The sequence below is a fragment of the Taurulus bubalis genome, assembly GCF_910589615.1.
Source record: "Taurulus bubalis genome assembly, chromosome: 17".
NCBI lineage: Eukaryota > Metazoa > Chordata > Actinopteri > Perciformes > Cottidae > Taurulus > Taurulus bubalis.
Window position 1 is genome coordinate 5,464,637 of NC_136605.1, and position 22,207 is coordinate 5,486,843.

At 45.2% G+C, this 22,207-nt stretch overlaps 1 protein-coding gene across 1 annotated transcript in view; it reads left to right on the forward strand.

Annotated features, from left to right (window-relative positions):
* Positions 1-1,112: 1,112 nt before the first annotated feature.
* Positions 1,113-22,207, forward strand: part of plppr2a (phospholipid phosphatase related 2a) — a gene marked incomplete at both ends in the record, with an annotated part of 34,955 nt that continues 13,860 nt past the window's right edge. The window contains 2 exons of the mRNA XM_079233835.1: positions 1,113-1,181; positions 20,606-20,794. Of these exons, the coding sequence (XP_079089961.1) occupies positions 1,113-1,181; positions 20,606-20,794 (258 nt within the window). The remainder of the gene's footprint in view (positions 1,182-20,605; positions 20,795-22,207) is intronic.

Below are 22,207 nucleotides of genomic sequence, written 5' to 3' on the forward strand. Positions count from 1 at the left end.
TTGGGAGTTTAACATTGAACAACAACAACTACAATCGAGGGTGCTTCCACGCATTACCCCTTTTGGTTGGGCTAAAAAAACTCTGGTCCGCTTTCCCGTTTAGTACGGTACATTTGGGCTGGTGTGAAAACTGAGAATCGAACCCTGGTGCGGACAAACCGACCTGCGACCGCCTGAAAAGCAAACGAACCAGCCACAGGATTTCATGATCGCATATATGTGATTTTAGCATGATTTCAAAAGCTAAACTACTAATAAATCAATCTGCTGGTCGTAAAATCTGTTGAGACATTACTCACCTATAACGTTCTCTTAAGGCCACGAACATATGGGGAGGTCGGCGCAATTAATTACCCCGACAACTAGTCAAAAGCTGTTAAATCTCCTGTTCTCCAGCATTCGCACTTCCCTTTTGCGCAACCGTCATCTGGCAAATGGTCTTTTGTACGGTCCTGTCTCTCCCATTATTAATCACAACTTATAATAACGCTTATAATCATTAGTCATTCCTGCTGCACTCTGTTGTGGTTGGCTAGCTTTAGAATGTTCCCGACTTGCTAACCTGCTACCAGTTAGCTTGCCAGCTACAGGACATCACCACCTCGCTCTGCAAACTGCTTTGCGAGGACTATGAATTGTTCCGCTGGTGGGACCGTTCACTATTCATTTCACCTGCTAAACATTGAGTGTAATATACTTTTATAATTCAGAGATTATGTTAGCGTTGAATGGAAATGCCGGGCGAGCACAGAGAGGTAGATTTGGTTTGCACAATTCATTTGAAGTATTTTGTTCTCCCCCTTTGGGCGATGTTGATGCATGACGCATCAGAATCCAAAATAAGCAAAGCAATTCCAAGGACTGCAACAGTAAACTGTGGAATGCACACAGCCCACAGCTCTGAGCAGCGAGTTCACTTTTTGTGCATGTGTTAAATATTCATGGTTGTAGCATATGAGGTGGATAAACAATACAAATGTAAAAAAAAACCAGCTCATTTGTCTCACACTCGTGGGCTTGACCTCTGGACTAACCTGCCCAAACCCTCTTTCCTTCAGGATAAGGGAGACAGAGAGCTGGACAGAGGGACGTTCAGAGAAATGGAGCGAGGGATGGCGGTGGAGGAGAAGCCGGGCGTGAAGAGCAGCAGCTCCATCGTCCCCTGCTTCCTGTTTGTGGAGGTAAGAAACATGAGCAATCGCAGCGCTCACCGACAAAGAGTCGCTTGTGAAAACGGCTGAAAGACGACCTGGGCAACAAAACTGAGCGCAACAAGTTCTCACCAAGTGCATCTCTTGATCGCATCTTCGTTGGCTTCTTCCCGTTTCTCTGGAATCTGACTCGTGGTTTATCCCGCGGAAACCCCGGTGGCTCCCCACTTCTCCAACCGAACCCACGGCGGTGAATATTTAGCGGGCCGCAGTTGCTCTGTGCGGCGGGTTGAGCGTCCCCCAACCCATTTTGCAAAATTGCATGATTCATCGAGGAGGTTGCGGATGTCACGGCACAGACAGAGTGGGTTTTTTCTGCAGCTGCACACCGTGGGCTTCGGAGCTGCGTTGTACAGATCACGCCAGAGGTCGTTGTCTACACACGCTACTGCACCGCAGACACACACACACACATGCACGCGAGTGAAATGCATGCTCTACATTGTCAGTCAGACGGATGACTCGGATCCAGGGCGGTGGAGGTCCCAGGGCCTTCGCCAAATCGCAAACCGAGGTGGAGAAAATCATGAACTGGTGGAGTAATCAGACGATCCGTAATCCAATTAGACAGACCAAGCCGACCGGAAGCTCATTGGCTTTTCGGCCGGAGCTTCCCCGTGCATCCAGAGCACTGTTCTGTAAAAGATTCAGATGGGAGAAGCGGTTTTGCAGGTGCGTCGTGATGCGATGCAGATGTTGCATCACGTTGGATTTACATTCGCTTCCCTTCTACCAATGTATGTGCAAAGCAAACTGCATTCAAATGATTTGTGCAGTGATCTCATTGTAGTGAATGAATCCAAGTGTTGAAAAGTCTTATTCTAATGTGATTATATATCAAAACTATATTAAATGTCATCGGAAATGGAAGCAGAGAAATGGAAGTGAGTCGAAAGAGACCAGTGAATGCTAAACAGGAAATTAGGAAGTGTAGCTTGGCAGCGGCAGCAGCAGCAGCTTTGACACACGGAGGCACATCGGCTACTTAACTCAGCCAGATCTGAACGCACAGACATGACACACATACGCTTCCCCGGGACGCCATTATCTCGGATGTCTGCCACGAATTAACGTCCATGATTTTAGCAATAATAGAAAAAAAGACTTTTCTTTAAACTCCAAAAACTTGCCGAAGAATCTTCTCGTTTTCAAGTTTACTTTCGAATAGAAGTGACCCAGTTATAGTTGTCTGTGCCTCCATGGGCACGTTGCAAATCAGAGCATACTTTTCAGAGCGCCAGTTTGCTAAAATGTACTCATATTTGAGGAAAACGATATTGAACACGACATCTGCCTTCTTAAAATCCAGCAATCCGAATTGCCCTTTACCTGAAAACCTTTGCTGTCCACCGCGTCCGGCCCCAAAGGGACGGACCAGGATGCAATAGTTCTGCCAACCCGCCCAGTTGAGCGTTGCGTCTGTACGATATAATGTAACATCTCCATTAGGGCCTCTCCGCCATATGCCTCCCACACATCCACTCTCAGCCCCTCAGGTCTCAGTCAATTCCCTCGCTTACTCTACATCTGTGTGTGTGTGTGTGTGTGTGTGTTTCTATCTATCTGTACTGGGATGGAGACGCCAGAGCAAGCATTAAGCGACAGGGGGGAAAAGGCCAGCAGCTGTTACCTGTAATGGAGGAGCAGTGGACACGTTTTTTTTCTTCTTTTTTCGCTGCTTGTCGAGACGACAGCATGAGTGTCAAGGTGTATTTGTTCCACCAAGATAATAAAAATGTGTTTGAACATATTTTCTATCAGCAATACACTTCTCGCTGTGTGCAACGTACAGTAACGGGTCATCAGGATGCATTCTGGGCTCTGACACAGCTGGTCTGTGTCGCGCTGTGGACGCTCATATTGTTGTGCATATTGTTGTATTTATGGTTTATTGTAACATTACAAACTATAAAAGTGTCACAACTGCTGTCCGGGTGCTGATCCTGCGACGGCCATGATTGCGGGATCCTAAATGTGTCAATTTAGGATCCTTACGTAACAAAGAACACTATGGACCAGCAGAGATTTCATCTTTTATTCTCAGGCTAATATTGACATTGGAAAATCATCATAATCGGCCGAGGTGTTGACAGATGGGGGCAAAAGGCTGATGGTCCGTTTGGACTGCGGGTTTTCTCCACAACATGCAGCCGTCCTTTGCTGGAGGCAAACTGAAATGCCTGAGTTGTTCAAGGTTGTAAAGAGTCCATGTGTGTGTCAGTAACGTGCACGCTCACACATGTATCAGTAGAAAGAGTTCTTTACACTTTTCATTTGTGTTTTTTGGTTGCCGAGCTGTGATTGGACACTCCCTGTTTGGGGGAGGGGTTTAGCAAACCCTTCTATGGCGGATTTCCAATTTTGATTGATGGCAACTTTTCGCTGCACATTTTCCTGTAACATCTATCATAAATGATTAAACGTCTGGCTACATGTATAAATGAGGACTACTTATGACTTCCTTCATGTCGACTACCGACGATAGTTATTAATTCATGTTGATTTCCCTTTTCAATATTAAAAGGGGGGCTTGTGCAATGTGCAGCAACTTCTACTCTGCAGGGAGGGTTTTCAACGCTCCTGAAATATGATTCTGCTTTTTTTATATTTAATCAGGCAACTGGACTCATGTCAATGCAAATTTAAAATCAGACCACTGATTCACAGCATGAGCCGGGTTTGGAGGAGTTGATCTCATTACTGATGCTGTTGCTAAGCAGACCGCAACATCACAGTTTATTTTTCTCTTGCTGCTTGGGAAGAGTCTTATTTCCATTCAGACCTCAAGGTTTTTGTGGAACAATCTTTTTCTGAACTATAATATTAAAGTATATTAGTATCATTTCCATTCATTGTCTCGCCTGAAGTTACGGTCTTCAGTAAAGACCTTGAGTACCACGACGAGGACGGCAGAATGTGTCTTTTTCAGTCGGGTTCTTCTGAAGCTGTATGTAACTGGGAGAGGAAATCATCACAAACTGAAGGGGGAAAATGGCCGAGAAGACGGTGTGAAGTACATGCAGGCAGCTAAAAAGCAGAAATGATTTATTTTTGCTCCGCTACTCTCCATTAAACTTCCTCTCAGTATTTTTTGTGCACTCGGCTCCTTTGAATTCTCTTCACTGGCTCGGCGGCTGCCAACCAGAAGTAAAAGTGTTACTGAACACCATTTCACACACAGTTTGTGGCTTTGAGGAAGGGCGATGACCTAAAAAGGAGGGATTTCCTTTTCTTTTGCTCATTTTGTTCTGCACAACTGTACACAGAAACTGTAAATGAACAAAAGCATAAATGCTCTCCGGTACGACATGGACTTCCAGCCAACCGGCAGAGCTGCGAGCGCAGAGAACAGACCACAACGAAACCGAGAGGAAACGAGGGAGACGTGTGCTGATCAAATTTACTGACCCATAATCGAGTAAAACTTTGATTTGTAAGTGTTCGTTTTGAAGTAAAGTGTCAGAGAGAGAGAGAGAGAGAGAGAGAGAGAGAGAGAGAGAGCAAGACCTGCAGCTTTGTAATTAAGTTTTAAAAGTACAATATGTTGTTTTTTTGCTACAAAATCTGTCTGTTTGAGTATATAGAGGGAGATTATAGTGGAAGATCTGAAGTATCCTTTTATAATTAAAGAGTACTACAATATTATGTCGTATTTTCTGTACTTAACCAACCAATCTACTTCCTGTTTACACTTGCAGAGTACAGGAATAATCATGTGATATTCGTTTTCAAGTGTTAGTATGAACCAAATCATTTCTAAAACATAAAAACAAACAGTGTGATGACTGCGCTCCGTGACTACCTGCTCGTCTTCCACTAGCTGCTCAGAGCGATCTCAAAGACATACATGTCACAGTTTCTGTGTGAGTGTCTGAACACAATGATTGGGGGTGGAATTGGCAGCGTTGCAAGGAGCACTCGCTAAAATCTTGCCTCGGTCATCAAATTGGTCAGTGTCTGCAAGGTTACATTGATTATTGATCGCGAGGCGCTTTCAGGGTTGGTGCTTTTAAAATTCTAGCAAGAAGGCCTCAGGCGTGATTCCTGGACCAACCCGGCCATCGTGAGGGAGAAAGATGGTCAGTCTGGATCGTGGTCTGGTCCATGTGACTCAGCAAACAGGAAAGCTACAAGAACAAGATTATTATTCACCTGAAAAAAGGAGGAATGATGATGATTGGCAGTCTGGAACATGCTGAGTCACCACTGCTTTGTGGGACGTACAGCGCAACGGCAGTGAACCATTAATTAGTTGATGTTAGAGAAATGGGCTTTTGGCCAGAAGACACTCTGGAGTGGACCGGTGAACCTGTGTGAGGGAAGCAGGGGACGAGTTGCTCACTGACCACCAATAGACAGGAAGAAGAAAAAACTATAAAAACACAGGGAAACACACCGGACAAATAAAAGGACTAGTTTGACATTTTTCGGGAATTAGCGTCATTGCGTTCTTGCAAAGAGTTAAATGAGAACGTTGACACCTCAAGTGAGTTTAGCTTAGCTTAGCTTAGCTTAGCTCAGCACAAAGACTGGAAACACGGGGAAACAGCTAGCGCTAACGCAGACTTGTTAGCTATCCGGCCATGTTATAGACCATGGTATTAAGTAATATGTATTTATATATATATATATATATATATATATATATATATATATATATATATATATATATATATATATATATATACCATGGTATTAAGTATATTACATAATACCATGGGCTATGACATGGCTAACAGCTAACAAGTTATGTTGTAAAACATTCTGTAAAACTTATATTTCCCCTTTTGTCCACCGTACGTAATGTAATGTATGTTATGCTAATCAAGAATAGTTTTCTTATCGTGGACATATTGATTTTGATTTGAGGACAATGACATGCCTGAGTAGCTTGCTATTCTTGTTCTTAATCATGCCGTCAGATGATATTTACTAGTTCTCAAACGCGATGTCAGTGACTTGCTAATCTTGCGAGCATGATGTCATCTTTTGGGCTCGTAGCTGAGCCGTAGGGTGCTTGTGTTGAGCGGACTAGAAATAATGAACATGGCCAAGTCGTATCGAAGGTCCGTCCTATTCACAGGAGCGCTGAACAACCTTTCCATTGCACAATAACCTTGTGGGATGCTGTTGACTGCTCTGGGTGATGACAAACCCTCAAGGAAATTGAGTGAATAACTTAAGATTTTGGCTGTAAAACGCATTCAAAAATGTTTTTTTTTCTTCTTCTTTGTCAAATGACCACGGTGTAAGCGGTTTAATGGCTTTCGAGGCGTCCATTATCAGGAAATAATGGACTATAATTGCCCAATAATTCCTGATTATGGACAGTTCATGTACATTAACCCTTACGTAAAGTTGTGACATGATATGAGACATGAGGGTGCTATAGATCTTCTTCCTCTAACTCCCGGCAAGAAAGCGAACCGATCTCCTGAAATGTAACTATTCCTTTTGATCATGGGGAAGTAAGAGTGGAGCCGGATCACTGGTCACGTCTATAATGAGGAACGTGGCAGGCTGCCTTTAAACCATGTCCCTCCACACCTCGCTTACTCTACATCTGTGTGTGTGTGTGTGTGTGTGTGTGTGAAATGTGACAGTGATCCATACCTAGCCAGAAGGACCTGCTCTTTTATTTAGCCCCACACCTCATCAGCAGTTACCATGGAAACCAATCAGCCAGACTCATTCCCGTCTCCGCTCTCTCTTTCTTCTGACTCCTTTCATCCTGCCCGCCCTAATCACAAGTCGCAACCCTTTCTATCAGCGCTAGACCCACTCAGCCATCTTGTTCCGCGTGTCTCTGCCATCCCCTCCATTTTGCTCCCTCACTTTTTTCATTTTTCTCCATCATTTCTTTCCATCTTTCTGTGGGATTCTCCGCCTTTTTGTACATCTTTTGTCCCTTGATTATTATTTTTCATAGCAGCACAGATGCATCTACACGATTAATCTCTGATTAATCCGGTTTTACTGTTTATAAATATGTGTCATCTTCCACCCTCCTCTTCTAATCCAATGTTGTGGAGGCTGACATCCCATTGAGGTGAATGATCCGAATACAAGCACATTTTATCTACAACTTATAGATATCTTTTCCATTTCACTGTGTGGACTGTGTAAAAATCTCTCTAGATATTATCCTCTGCCATCCGGGAACACGCAAGCAAATTTGCAGTTAAAAAGTAGTTTGTGTTTAAAGCCAATCTGCTGAAGAGGTGTGATGGAGGACGCAGCTCTGATAGCGACGAGCTGTGATTATGAGGCACTTATCCAGACCGGTGAACACAAAGCCTCTTTCCACCGCTGTAAATACTTTTCACAGCTCTTCCCTCAGTCATGTGACCTTTTGACCCGCGCTCGAGCTCAGCTGATTTTCTCATATGATTTCTTCATTTGAGAGGCAGTGCAACACATATTAGGGAAGTCAGAACAGGCGGAGGGTAATGGAGGGCAGTGTGACTCTTCTTGGAAGAGCAAAGGAGGTTCTTGTCATTTTTCTCATCCTTGAAAGGTTAGACCTGAAAATGAAGTTCAGCCCGTGTGTTTAAGAGCTCTTCCATGACCTTCTGTCTCAAACACTGAATCCCACATGCTCCACGTCGGCGCTCATGTATTCTCACTTGGTTTCAGTGTGGGTGTGATCATTTCCTTCGCCATCATCTAATTTAAACCACATCTGAGAAGGGGCACATTTCTTAATCCTCTGCTATTTTCCCTGGAGGTCCTCGCTTCTTAAAGAAGTGTGTGCGGCTTGACGTCTTACATTAAAGCTTGGGGTCGGCGAGAGTGAATTTTTCTGAATATTTAAAGTACCGAACTGAGAAAAAATTCACAACCCCTAACTCCGGGTCTACTCTGAAGCCACGCCCCCTGAAATACACGAGCGCACACCGCCTGATGGAGCCTTTTGAGAAGCCATTGTTTTTCACCGCTAACCGTAACAGACACGCCCAGTGAGTGACCCGGCAGGTAGGCCATGTGGCGCAGGAGGAAATGACTGGTTGGCCTTACTGCAGATGCCAGATTTTTTATTTATTTTTTTATTTCGGAGCATTTAGATTGCTCTCAGGATGCAATAAAAATGTCAGCACTCATAATAAAAAAAAAGTACTTTCTCAAATAAACTGCCTCCCCAGGATGTCCTCTTATGGACAGGAACAAAGGACTCTGCATGCATTATTCTGTTTATAGGGCTCTTTAAAGCGAAGCTGTCAACTTAATGGTGAAATACATTCCCCGGTGCCGCTTTTCTTTTTCTCTTTTCCCAAAGTGGCCCCGGAGCCTTCTTCATAGCAGCAAACATGGGTTTGCACAGCGGTCCTCTTCCCATTCCTCTGATATAACCGAGGAAGCAGAGCCTCCACCAGAGGGCGCCGCTGTGACGCCGCTGAAGCTCCTAAGATGCTTTGCGACTTGCTTTGATCTCGAGGAGCGATTTTGATACCTGATCCATCATCAGGTGTTTTGACATAAACAAGGCTATTTTTTGCATTCTTTTCTTTTCTCTCTTAATTCACTTTGACACTTGGGGAGGGGAAATAATAATAATTATCTCACACACACACACACACACACACACACACACACGCACAGAGCCTCATTAACACCTGAGCGCCACGCAGAGATTAGACAAAACACATCACTGTCTCCCCGTCTTTATAAATAGAGGCTTGACGGTGGGTAACACTCCGGTAGCTTCACACTCCGGTAGCTTCGCACCTCGCAGGAAGTCTCCCCCGAGTCTTGCCAACAAAAGACTCCTCCCCACGCAAACACTCGCGAGAGACGGAGCGAAGCGGGCCGAGGCACGAGCACAACATGCAGTCTCTCTGAAGGTGTGATCAAGCGAATGAAATTAGATGCAACAAGAGCAGCTTTCTCTTTGGTTTCCAGCTGGTGAGCTTCATGAGCAGAGCCCGATGTCGGGGGCCTGATGCGGCAGATTTAAATTGACGCTGTGATGCATACGAAAGGCCGACTTTCAGACCCGCACACGGATGAATAATAAACAGTAAGAGTGTCCTTTTTCTTTTCTGAATGTAATCTCTGACATAGTTCGTCTTGAGAGTTAGGTGGTTTTCCTGCAGTTGACCCTTTGCTAAGCCCCGCCCACCCTGCTGTCAGAGTTACTGTGGAGCCCACACTGTCACTAACTGCACCCTCTGAATAGTCAGCAGCCATAAAAAACTGTTTTTGCAATGTTTTTTGCAATAATATGCTCTATAAATTAATAGAGAGGAATGGAACGGGGAAATGTATTTAAGTCCTCCTGAAGTGGAGATTATTGGCTCAGTCTGAGAAAAATCTGTTCAAGCCTTTGTGTTCATATGTGTTCTAAAAATCAATACATTTTGGTGAATAGGGTTTTAAAAAAACAATAAAAAAACCCTCCTAATTGATGATTAATGTTTAATGAAATGTTATGTTTAAATATGCAGATGGAGCATTATGTAATGCTAACGTTTTGGTGACACAAATACGAATGAAGGAATAAAATGTCTTCATATAGCACCTTGAAGGAGAAACATTCAGCAGAAGGTGCTTCACAATTCAGCAACAAAAATGCATAAGAACACCGGTTCAAAAACCACAGACGAGCGTATAGATTACCAAAAAACATTCAAAACAAAGACTAATCGTAGTCAAATAAGCACCCTAATGTCTTTATTGTCTATATTCTTTACTGTCGTCTCAAAGAAGACGTTATACGAAAGAAGAATCTCAGAAAAGTGAGCAATGCATTATAAACGGCACCTCTGCATTGGCTCCACTCATCCATGGTGGTTTTCAGCCGCCGACAAACAAAGTAAAGCTGCTCTTTCTCCTGCTCTGTGCTCTGGCTATACTGCGCTGCCTGATTATCAATGAGGAGTGAGGAATAAACAGACAAAGGAGACTGGAGCAATGAGTAGGTAGTGGGCCAGTACAGTAATAGTGAATTTGACACGTAGAGAGGCGTATATTATGCTTTAAAGTGCTCATGGCGGCTGACAGGAAATGAAACGAGAGCCACAGAGAGGGGTTTAAATGGGGGAAAGAGAGCCGGACTGATGATTAAAGCAACTCTCTTTTCTCTTGTTCTCCATTGGCCTCTCCTTTCTCCTCAGCCCTGTTTCACACACAGCACAAAATCTCCCTCTTTCTCTCTCTCTTTTCTCTCACCTGCCCAGAAACACATGCAGTCGGCGAGAGAAACGCTGCTAAAAAGCATGTAGGCCAAAACTCTCCATGCGATCCTTCTCTGACGCCAGCTAGCCCTCTTCTTTTTTTCTTTTTCATCCAGTCACCCCATCTCACCCTTCTCCCATCGTCCTTTCTTTCCTTCCCCTCGCTGCTGGGACTACAACAGCTCTCTGAATGCATTATTGGTTCTGCCGCTTCCTTACTTCAACTCCATTTCCTCAGCATTTGTGTCACCCTTAAGTACTTCCCCTAAACTTGTATAGACTATAAAATACTCGCCTCACTCTTTTTCTCTCACTCTCATTCAATAGCCAACAACGGATGAACCTCTCGGACGTTTTTAGGCGGAAACCATTTATTCGGCCCACAAAGCCTATTCATCACGTTCTCCTCTGTCAAAATGAGCATAGCTTGGCTGCACGAGCCAGCTCCGAACATCATTGTGTTAATGGAGCTGTTTGTCATCATTTGAGCGAGGGATCGATGGAGAGAGTGATGATGCGTGTTTCAAAAAGAAAAAAAGAGAGACAGACATCAGATGCAGTTTGTGAGTTTCCCCAGATCTTCCAAATGGGACTGCACTGCGACATTTTTGGCCATCATCATATTGGTTTTTGGTCGTTGCCATCTTGGTTTTTGGCCATCCCCATCTTGTTTTTTTGCCATTGCCATCTTGGTTTTTTTAAGTCACCATATTGGTTTTTAGCCGTCGCCATCTTGGTTTTTGGTTGTTGCCTTCTTGGTTTTTGGCCATCGCCATCTTGGTTTTTTGCCATTGCCATCTTGGTTTTTTTAAGTCACCATATTGGTTTTTAGCCGTCGCCATCTTGGTTTTTGGTTGTTGCCTTCTTGGTTTTTGGCCATCGCCATCTTGGTTTTTCGCTGTTGCCATCTTAGTTCTTTGCAACAAGTGGCTCAAAAATACATTTATAGGCAGCATAAATGTTACAATTTACTTCAATTACAATATATATTTCTAGCAACTTATACAATGTGCTTAGTGGTGCTGAGAGGAAGTGCAGGTCCGGGTGATTATGTTCTTTGTGGGTTGGTCATTTCAAGCGACCCTTTCCACAATACATGGAATCATTTAATTCTGTGTAAAATAATAGATTCAAACGGCTTTAACAAACGTTTGAGGTATCCTGCTAGCTACCATTTAGAAAAAGCAGGGCTATAAAGTAGCATCCCGCCAGGTTTGTCCAAACAATCCCCCTCCTCACCAGTTGATAGCTGTAATGCACACTTGGATTGTTTTCTAATGGGAAGATGAAGAAGGAATATTCATATTCTTTACTGTTTCATCTTTTAGTGCAAACAAACTTAAATTAAAACGCTACTATAGCTGGAAGCAGTTTGAGTATTGTTGACAAATTCTGGGGCTAATTCACACAGAGATGGTCCCTACGGCCATGTCTTCTTCAACAATGGTTTTTCTTTGAAAGGGTTCTTTTGGTCTCCCAGTCCCTTCATTCCCAGTCTCAGCAGGGAGCCTCTCTTGCATGTAGAATGACAGATTAGAGATCAGCATGGACCGCTGAGCGACTCCAACTCCCGCTGCCAAGCTGTAATTAGCACTGACCGCCTGTCGGCTTCCAGGTCAAAGCTAGCCGGCATCAGTTATTACAGAAGACTTCTCTTCTGTGTCGTGAAAAGGTAGAGACGAGATCCAGAGGAACTGGGAGTGGGAGTGCGGTGTGTGGGCGGGGTTGCTGGTTGTGCTGGCAAAGTGTTGGTTGGTGGGAGTTTTTTCTTTTGGCTTTAAACCTGGTTGAGAAAAATACACTCCGACTCGCTACACAACAAAACAAGGTCACAGTCTTCCAAGATCAAACATGTTTTTTTCTTCTCTGGAATATGTAGCAGAGGAGATCAGACACACCAGTACTTCAATAATGTATCATGCTCTTGTACAGCGCAGTTTGTGAGAGCAGTGTAGCGTCTCTCTGCTTTCACACTTTTAACACACTTCGTTGTTGGGTGTTGTTGTCATGCTTAAGAGTGTTCGCTGTGAAAAGCAAAGCAGAGGAGCTGCATTGCCATTCAAAATGACTAACACATGGTCTTTTTTCTCATCAAAATACCTGCCTCTTTTCTGCAAAAAGGGTTTTGAATACTGGATGGGGCTTTTTACAAAAAATCATCCAATCAAATGAGATTGCCCGCCACACCGCTCATATAAAACCTCACCGTTTCAGGGCGGTATAGCTAACAGAGCAACATGGAGAGATGGGAAGTGTTTAGATTCAAGTGGGCAAGAACGTCTTCACCCCACCCCCCCTCAAAAAATGTGGCCATGGTCCAGATCACTCTAAACTCTAAGACCTCCTCCTTTTTAGCGGCTCAATAAAATGCTCTTGTAACTTTACAATGCTCAAATAATCAGTTTCTCTGTGAAATACATCAACGTAAAGGAGCGAAAAACACTCTGATGTCCGTTTCACTGGGACCGGGATGTCCGTTTTTTTTCTTCTTTTCTCCTGCCACCACATGTGTTTCAAGGAAAACTTTGACTTGTTGAGAAATGTGTATGTTAAGTGAAGCCAGTAGCCGGTTAGCTTAGCTTAGCATGAAGGGAGGACAGGCAACCTGGCCCTGTCTGTAAACCTTTCACGTCAGTGGAAGGACTCAACTTCAGCACAAACTGGTGAAATGTGTAGAATCAAAAAAAGAGGAAACGCTAATGCACATGACTCAAACCACCAGGGGTCAGGGTGGGTCAACATTACACAACTTTCTATAACTCCTCTACAATCAGTCACAGAGGAGCGGCCAAAGACACCATTATCTCTCTCTCACACATGCACACACAAACACACACACACACACACACACACACAAACAACACCAGGCTAGTTCTTGTCGAGTACGAGCCACCTACGCTGACTGAGCGAGCATTTTCACATTGAGCTACAGGGTGAATCACACCAGCGTGGATCTGGAGCGGTGAGGTGGAGACGAGTAGAAATAAGTCAAGAAAAGAGGACACAGGGAAATTGGAGCGGGAAAGAGGCGGTAACGTTTTTTTTTTGGGCCACCGCCTCGAGCTTTGCACCTGTTCCCCGAGCTCCCCTTCCTCTCGCTTCTCTTACCTCAACCACACGATCACAGTTCTGTCTTCTGTCCCCCTCCTCCCTCTTTGTATCGCCTCACCGCTCTCTGATTTCCTCACTCTCTCATCTTTCATTCGTTTCCTGATCCCCCCTCCCTCCTCCTTCCTCGTCCTCGTCCTCCTCCCCCAGGATGCCCCGTCATGCTGGTCAGGTGCAGTGTAGCGTGTGTCGGCGGCAGGCCTCCTAATGGACGCCGTGTGTCTCACGGTGGGCCCCTGTGCCTCCGCCGTCCTTCTGCTCTAAATCCTCCATCCGTGAAAACACAAAACTGCTCTTTCAAGCAACATGGCAACATGGCTGCAGCGGCGTCCGGGGAGACGCGGCCGAACCTCCGGAGAGACGGGTAGAGAGAGACGGGTTGACCCTTGTTAGAGCTCTGTGACGTATTCTGTGGAGAGACAGCCAGTAACGGTGCCAACTGGAGCATTGATGATATCTTATCAATGGAATAAGGAACACTTTTTTGAATAAAAGTGTTTATTTCCCTCGGTAAAACTGAACAGAAAGCACAGAATATTATTTGCAGGAAGAAGCATATGGGCTGTTCAGGGTATCAACGCTGGTGCGGCACTGACATATTTCTGTGGTAATTACATTGATGCATCAAAACCAATATGACTGGATGACTTAAAGGGGAATTTCACCAGTTTATCTTACTGGTGCACCAGAGTCTGAGGAAAAATAACCCTTTCGATGTCATTGTATTCCAGGCATTGAGGGTGTGCGCCTCTTCCAAGTTAGTAAGATCTAACAAAGAAAAGAAAAAACACTGACCTCACTTCCTGGGTTTAGGACGGCGGCGGGCGGCGTGTGGTTGACCGACGTGCTGCTGCACTGAAGCGAGGCTCAGAAATCTTGTGAGAAAGTAGAGTTGAGGAGGCAGCTTGTGTAAAATAACTTGACACCATGGGTTGGTTTCCCTCCTGCCCTCTCCTATTGTTTGAGTCACCAGCCACCACTGAAAATCTTATTTCATAGATTCTCTCTCTTTGTTTTACACATTAACACGCTGACGACAGAACCGCCTGTGTAAAAAAATTGAATCCTAAAATGGAAAACTGAATACCGAACCCACAAACAAATAAACAAAAAGTCAAATATTACAGGTCCAGCCCTAAAAAATGACCTCGCACCACGTTCACGTTGCATTTTATTGTTGACCCACATCGCACAACTTTGTAGGACTTCACCTAAGTGGACGCCATCTTGTCCTTAATTCACCCGTGAGCCGGCCTCTGGTTAACCCGTGGAAACGCACACCTCTGCGTCTCCTGCTCATGAAGACGGAAGCGCCGTGCTAACTGGCCCTCCGACAGCAATGACAGCTGCAGTGGTGACAGTAATAAGAATTGCCATTGCGTTGGTTGGAACCCTTGCAGCAAAACGAAAGCACCATTTGGTCTCCAGACTGCCGTGAGCGCTGCGCTGGCAACATTTCACATATTCTACTACCAACACTATTTGGGTACGACTTGCATAACAGCACATGTAGAATTCATGAGTCTAGAAAAACCTCTCGACCACTCAGCTTGTTTATAATGTCTTTCATTGTCAAAATCCCCTCGCTCGCTTTGCCACGAGGACATCTTTATATGTTTATACCTATTAATATGGATATGCAGATTTAAAATGGAACCACGAATACCTCTCTGCTGCACACGTCCGACAGAAGACACAGCAATATATTTATGGATCCACGGGAACATTTCCCCTCATGTGCAGAATTAATACACTTCCCTTAAATATGGCTAACCTGGTAAAGCTGTCCATCCCTGTTTGTGAAGAAGATTGACGTTTTTTAGGGTTTGTGCAAGGGCGGCATGTTTTTTTTTGACATCCAGGTTTAGGGCGAGAGAGAGAGAGAGTATTTTAAGAGCTGCACTCAGCTCCCTGTGTGGGTCCTTCACACGCTGTCGGCTGTTGCTGTTCCCTGGACCCGTTCCCACAGCGCTCCCAAAAGCGTCCTCCGCTGCCATTTTTTGTTCCTTCCCTCGGCCGTCTCCATGTCGCCGCTGCTGCTGAACCCTCCTCGCTGCCCGCTGGTGTCACGGCCCGGCAAATGTAATTAAAAAAGTGTCAGAGTGAGATGAGTGAGACATAAAGGGTTTCCTTTTGGGGACGTCAAAATTAGCAGTTGAAATGGAACATTTATATCGCCTCCCTACACGCGCTGCGATTGGGTAAAACTGGATCGTCGTCTGAGAAAAAGGGCAGAATCTCGTCCTGTAGGGCCGTTGGGAATGTGCCCTTTCAGAGGAAGAGGAAGTGCAAACTAAAGGCACTTCCTCCTCTTCAACAATGGTTTTTCTTTGAAAGGGTTCTTTTGGTCTCTTTGCCGTGCCACGTGAAACAAGCTCTTGCCCTCGCATGTTTTTCTTATCGCTTCTGTTGTATTATGTGACCTGTAATGATGTAATCCAGTGCACAATATTAATATTGGTGATGCCGCTAACCCTTCGATACTGTACTGTACCGTGTAGCAGGAGAACTGGATACAGCGCTGGAAGCGGTGGCTCTTGTTCATTCCCATGAAAGCCGCTCAGGGGCGCATGAAGCGCAATATTTTTTAATTGAAATGAAATCAAATTAAATTACATCTTTTGCATCCGTTGGGCCAGAGAGCAAACGCACATTTCCTTTAACTCCACGTCCCAACCGCTGGGCTCGGGCTCATTCCCATGATTTAAATGAGAGCTATCGAGGGACTGGGGAGTTGATTTACCTAAAAGAATATAAAATAAGAATCAAGTATTTTACCTGCTGATCTGCTGATTTACAGACGTCTCTTTTTCAGTGTAATTCAATGCAGAAGAAAGCCGTGGGAGCTGTGACATCACTGAAATGCTCAAATGTAGCTCATCGCTCTTCCTGGAGTCCTGTACTGTACAAATTACCTCACTTTTGTAACTGTGCCTACACCAGTCAATCTGTCCATTACTGCACAGCCCAATCACAGTTTACGATGACAATTGACTATCAGATTAAATCTGCTGCTAGATAGCCAATTAAGCTAATACACTGTTTATTGCTCTTGGAGACATCGAACACTGGACTGGCTGTTATTGGACAGTTGGCCAATCCTGTTGCTAAAATTCAGAATGTCCAATCCTGAATGGTGGCAGCGCTTTATTTTGAGCTCTTACTTAAAACCTGGTCCCCATCAATTAAAATCTAAATCTTCTTTCAACGCCCACTACCCAAGTATCTACAGTATATCTTGCCAACAGGCAGTAAACACAGAGGCATCCTGTTTCTTCACATTCACATATGCAGAACCTCAATGAATTAAAGGGTTAAAAAGGATTAAAAAAAGTGTTTGAAAAGTGTCCGACTCTAACACCCAGCACAGCTTTGCCAACTTTCCATTGAAAGTAGTTGTAGCAGCATTATGGTTCATACACATTTTGACCAATGGATTTCATGAATTTTCCATAACTTTTAACAAAATGTCCATGACCAAACATTTTGTGAAATCTCGGTGTAAACATGAAAAAGTGAGAACATGTATTATTTAAACTAACAATGAGAATACAAAGCATACAGTAAACCTTAAATGACACAAATGAATGAGACAATAGTTTGATTAAAAGAATAAACATTTATATAGATGCCTGTATGTATGCCTGCTTATATTTTGAGCGTCTTTCTTTTAAAAGCATATTCATTGTTTCAAACTCAGCGTAAATGAACGACATGAGCACATGAATATAACACATTTCCATGACTTTTCCAGGCATGGAAATAAGCATGTTTAAATGCCATGACTCTTCCAGGTTTTCCGTGACTGTAAGAACCCTGGCGCTAGCTCTAAAAGTCGCTAAATCTAGCGAGAAAGTCGCCAAATCGGCAACACTGACAGCCCGCTCCTTCAGGCCTCCCTTTCGAAGCCACTCCCCCCAAAGATCTTCATAAACATAAACAATGATCTATTGTTAGCACTTGCAGCTGTTAAGCTAGCAAGACTCTGGTGACGAGCAACGAGTGAAGAGGCAGAACACGTTCAGGGAGACGGGTCCAATCATCACATTCTGGCTAAACGGCTCTTTAAAGTCCTGCAACAGCTAAACGTACAGGATTATTACTTTTTTTTTAGATTTATTGATTGCTGTCAGGATGTTGTGAGAGTTTAGAGGAAAATGTCAAAGACCATTCCCAACCCTACCTTGAAGTAATTGTATGTTAGCATAGAAGTGTCACCGTATAGAGGAGTAAAAAAGTCTCTCTCTCCAACACAGTGCGCTAAAGTTCCGTCGATTCAAATACCCCAAGTTGTCTTTCACGGATCAGCTGTGAAGCCCCTTTTCAAACTGCCTCACAGAAATCAATCAAGCAACTGATTTCCCCACGGTGTGTGGAAGGAACCGAAGCTCCTTCAAAATATCCAGAATCACTGAATCCGTTTCATGTCGGCGTTACAGGCGACGAGACGCAGCGAGGGGGGGAGGCGAGGACGTCCCTCCGGAGGCCGAGGGTAGAAGCAGACGCTCCTCGACAGGGAACCCAACTTGAGCCGTCTCAATGTGGCTTTTTATCTCGCTATTGATCCGCCGTTCCATCTCCAGGCTAAAGCGGGGCAGAGCAGGAACGGCTCTTTACTCTGAAGCCGGTCGGTCCTCATTCCATGTTAATGGTGGCTCCTCTTTCTCTTTTTTTCCACGAGAGGTCATGAGATGAAAAAAAAGGGAGAAGCAGTGCTAAAGGGGAGGAAACAGAGGAATATAAGGAAGTTATCAGGCTGTGAAAGAGCTGCTGTCACCCACGGTAACAGCTTGGGCCAAACAGCCGGCCAGCAGCTGGCTAATCTGTACCATCAGATATTTATATATTATATTTATTTTCATACGCGCACATACTCGTGATTTTAAATCTCATGTTCAAAGCTGCATAGCTGCACACAGTCTCACGGTACATTACACTCTGAGTTCATGCTGGTTTCCCCAATGCGTCTATCAGCTGGACGTGTCGGCTAAAGAGTTCAACTCTGACCTGCGGATTTGCAGGAGCTCGAGGCAAAGACCCCGCATGTCCACCATTGTTGAATTTTTTTGTTGTTTCCCTTTTGGTAACAACAAGAGAGGCTAAAGCGCGGTGCAGTGCTGCTGCTGCTGCTTCAAGGCGACGAGCGTGAACTGCCGTGTCCCTTTCGGCGCGGCAATCACAAGCGTGAGTCAGAGCCGCAATACGGCGGGTAAACACAGGGGGGAGGAGCTCTAAACGGGAGGAGACGTGAGTCACGCACATCAAACACCCCGGAGCCAAGCCACCAAAGAGGTGTGTGTGTGTGTGCGTGTGTGTGTTTGCAGCCGCTCGCTTCCAACATGCACGCGCACGAAAGAAATGCACGCTCAGAATCAGAAAGTGCAATATTACCAGCACCCTGACAAAAAGCCGAGGCTTTTGTACGAGCACTTTGTTTCTTTTGCGGAAGCGCTAAAAATACAGAGCGTTATGAATCTTATTCCTTCAGTTATTTCTTCACCATGACAACCGCAGAACGCAAAACACATCCCTCTCAAAGGAAACAGAGAGGAAGGCTGGCTTGATACAAATATAGAAAAAGAGCCAATTAGGGAAGAAACACCTATTGTTTATAAATGGAAAGTGTCCTCAGCCTCTCACTCAGTCCTCACATGAACACCACTGCATCCTCTCACACGGGAAGAGAAGGGCATCGGATGGGGAAGGCGTCCTCTGTCCCACACTGTTTGGGACGTCAACATTATAAGCTGATGAAGTTGTTTCATATCGACAGCGGATCTAATAACTATACGTGTAATGTCAAGCGATGAACTTTCCACCAACAGCTTTTCTGATTATAGGTTTAGTCTCTGCTCTCTCACCAACCTCCAGGTCTTAAAAGTGAAGCAATGTGAAATTGTCTTAAACGGCCACCAGGGGGCGACACCTCTGATTGTATAGAAGTCTATGGGGAAATGACTCTACTTCTCTCTTGATTTATTCCCTCAGTAAACAATGTAAACATGAGTTTACGTCTCGATCTCTAGTTCCAAGTCTTCTTCACTACAGCGTGATGTTCATTTGGTAAATTATGGTCATTTAGAGTCACACAGACCATAAAACAGGGAATGGTTTCGGCGGGGGGGGGGGGGTTGGGGGGGGGGGGGGGTACCTTGTGATTGACAATGCAGCTGAATATCCATCTAATGTGTCCATCTTAATTCATTTGCATTTTGCTGATACTACTTTTGTTCTTATACTTAAGCTACTACGAAGCACTTTAATCGTGTTGTAGATTGTGGTGCCTACTGTGGATAAAAGCGGCAGTTTTTCTTTTTTTTTTTCTTAGTTCGCCTAAAAATGTCTTGTTCAGTAAAAAAAGAAGCCTTCTTTCGGGTCACCGACTCACGGTTACCACGAAGACATGAATCTGGTGGAAGTATTTCAGGAATTCAACTTTTTAGTGACGTCAGCTGATGGTTGAGAACCAACTGTCAAAAAAGCACTTCAATGCCCTGCCGCACATGTTCCTACAACACACACACACACACACACACACACACACACACACACACACACACACACACACACACACACAGTATGTACAAATACACCCACAGCTCAACTGTAGTAGATTTCATGAGTGCTGGCAGCATAAAGGCTGCTCCCCCTTTCTCTCCCTCCCACCTCCTTTCCTCTCTCTAACTCTCTCTCTCTCTCTCTCTCTCTCACTCTCTCTCACACTCTCTCTCTCTCTCTCTCTCTCTCTCGCTCTGCAACTCTTTGTTTTTGCCGCTCGTGCTGCCGCGGAACCCTCTTTTCTCTTTTATTCTGCTTTTTGTTGAGGAGAGAGAAGCCTCCTCCTGCAGATTTCCTCTTCTCCCTCTCGTCTCTCTTTCTCTCTCTTCATCTCGGATCCAAACACTGAGCCTCTCTCTCTCTCTCTCTCTCTCTGTCTCTCTCTCGGTCCGGGTTTCCTATGCATATCCCCGTGGCCGAGGGGAACAGGGACCTGACTCGCCCCTCTTCCTCTCCTCCTCCTCCTCATCCTCTTCCACCTCCACCGCCTCTCCCTCCTCTCCGCCTCCGCTCGTCCCCTCACCTCCTAACGGCGGGATAATGTTCTACTTCCAGCTGGTGATCATGGCCGGGACGGTGCTGCTGGCTTACTACTTCGAGTACACGGACACCTTCCCCGTGCACGTCCAGGGCTTCTTCTGCTACGACAAGACCTTCTCCAAGCCCTACCCGGGTCCGGACGACAGCAGCAAGATCCCGCCGGTGCTGATCTACTCGCTCGTCACGGCCATCCCCACCCTCACGGTAAGAGTGTGCTTTTAAGTGTGTGTGAGGGAAAGAAACGTGTGGGTTAAAGGACGGAGCTCAGAGGAAGAAGTTGTCAAAGTTTAGTGTTTTTTTTAGAGTGTCGTTCGCTTTCTTCTTCGTACGGTTCCTGAAATCCGTGATGAATCATCTTTAGTGTTTGTGCCGCATCTAGTGAGCAGATCGGCAAGCCGCATGGAGGTAACCCCCTCCAGCCTTGACAGGCAGGTGTGTGTGTGAGTGCGTGTGTGTGTGTGTGTGTGTGTGTGTGTGTGTGTAGAGAAAAACAAACCACACAGAGACGTAATGGAACGGGCCAGCCGGTCATTAGAGAGAGACGGAGACAGAAGCAGAGAAAGAGAGGCAGGCGACACCAACAACAGAGGAAGCAACCGAAAGACACGGAGACAAAGTTGAGAGTCGAGGCGGAGCGATGATGGCGGGCAGCAGATGCTGCCTGGGGAAAAACACAAAAAAGAACTACTCAAGGGGTGATAGGTGGGAGAAAAAGAGTCAATGAGCGCAAAGGAAGGCAATTTGGAGGGGAGGGGTGTTTGTATGTGTCACGTGAGTGAGACGGGAGGCAGTGAGCGTGAAATGCAGAACACCTGGCGTCGACCCTCATCCCCCCGGCAGAGACACACACACACACACACACACACACACACACACACACACACACACACACACACACACACACACACACACACAGAACCGGCCTCCGGCCGATAACCTGACCGGATGACAAAACCGCGGCCCGGCACCTTCTGTTTGCGCGCAGCAGCTGATGTGTGTTGTCGGTTGTTGTTGTGGTATGTAGGGACACCCTGGAGATTTTCAAAATAAAGGAGAAAATATGCGTGGTCAGTAATCTCATATCGCTGCTTAGAAAGTCAATAAGTGCGAGTATGGATTTCGGAACTGTGTGGAAATGATTAGAGAATGAGGGGTCAGCTCTTTTTTTTTTTACTTGTCTTTCACAAACATATTGTCTTGAGATATTGCATTCTTCTTCTTTTATCAAGTAAAGGAGAAGGTTCAATTCAATAATGCCTCACTCGTTATTACAATGTAACTTCCAGCTCCCCTTTGGGGTCTGAGGGAGAGGTACTGAGGTGAAGGGATAAAAAACCTGCCCCACCATGGTCGTTTAACATCGACGATTCAAACAGCAGGTGCCCTCTTTAGCGCCGGGCTACGCTAATCCCAAAACCAAGCAGACCTTTATATCCGCCCAAATTACTTTTGGAAGTTGATCTGGGTCAGAGCACATTACCTCCGCCAGCTAGTCTGCCTTAACAGGTGCTGACAGCGGCTCTGGTGTGTGTGTGTGTGTGTGTGTGTGTGTGTGTGTGTGTGTGTGTGTGTGTGTGTGTGTGTGTGACTAGCAGCAAGGTAAATCGCAGCAGTAAT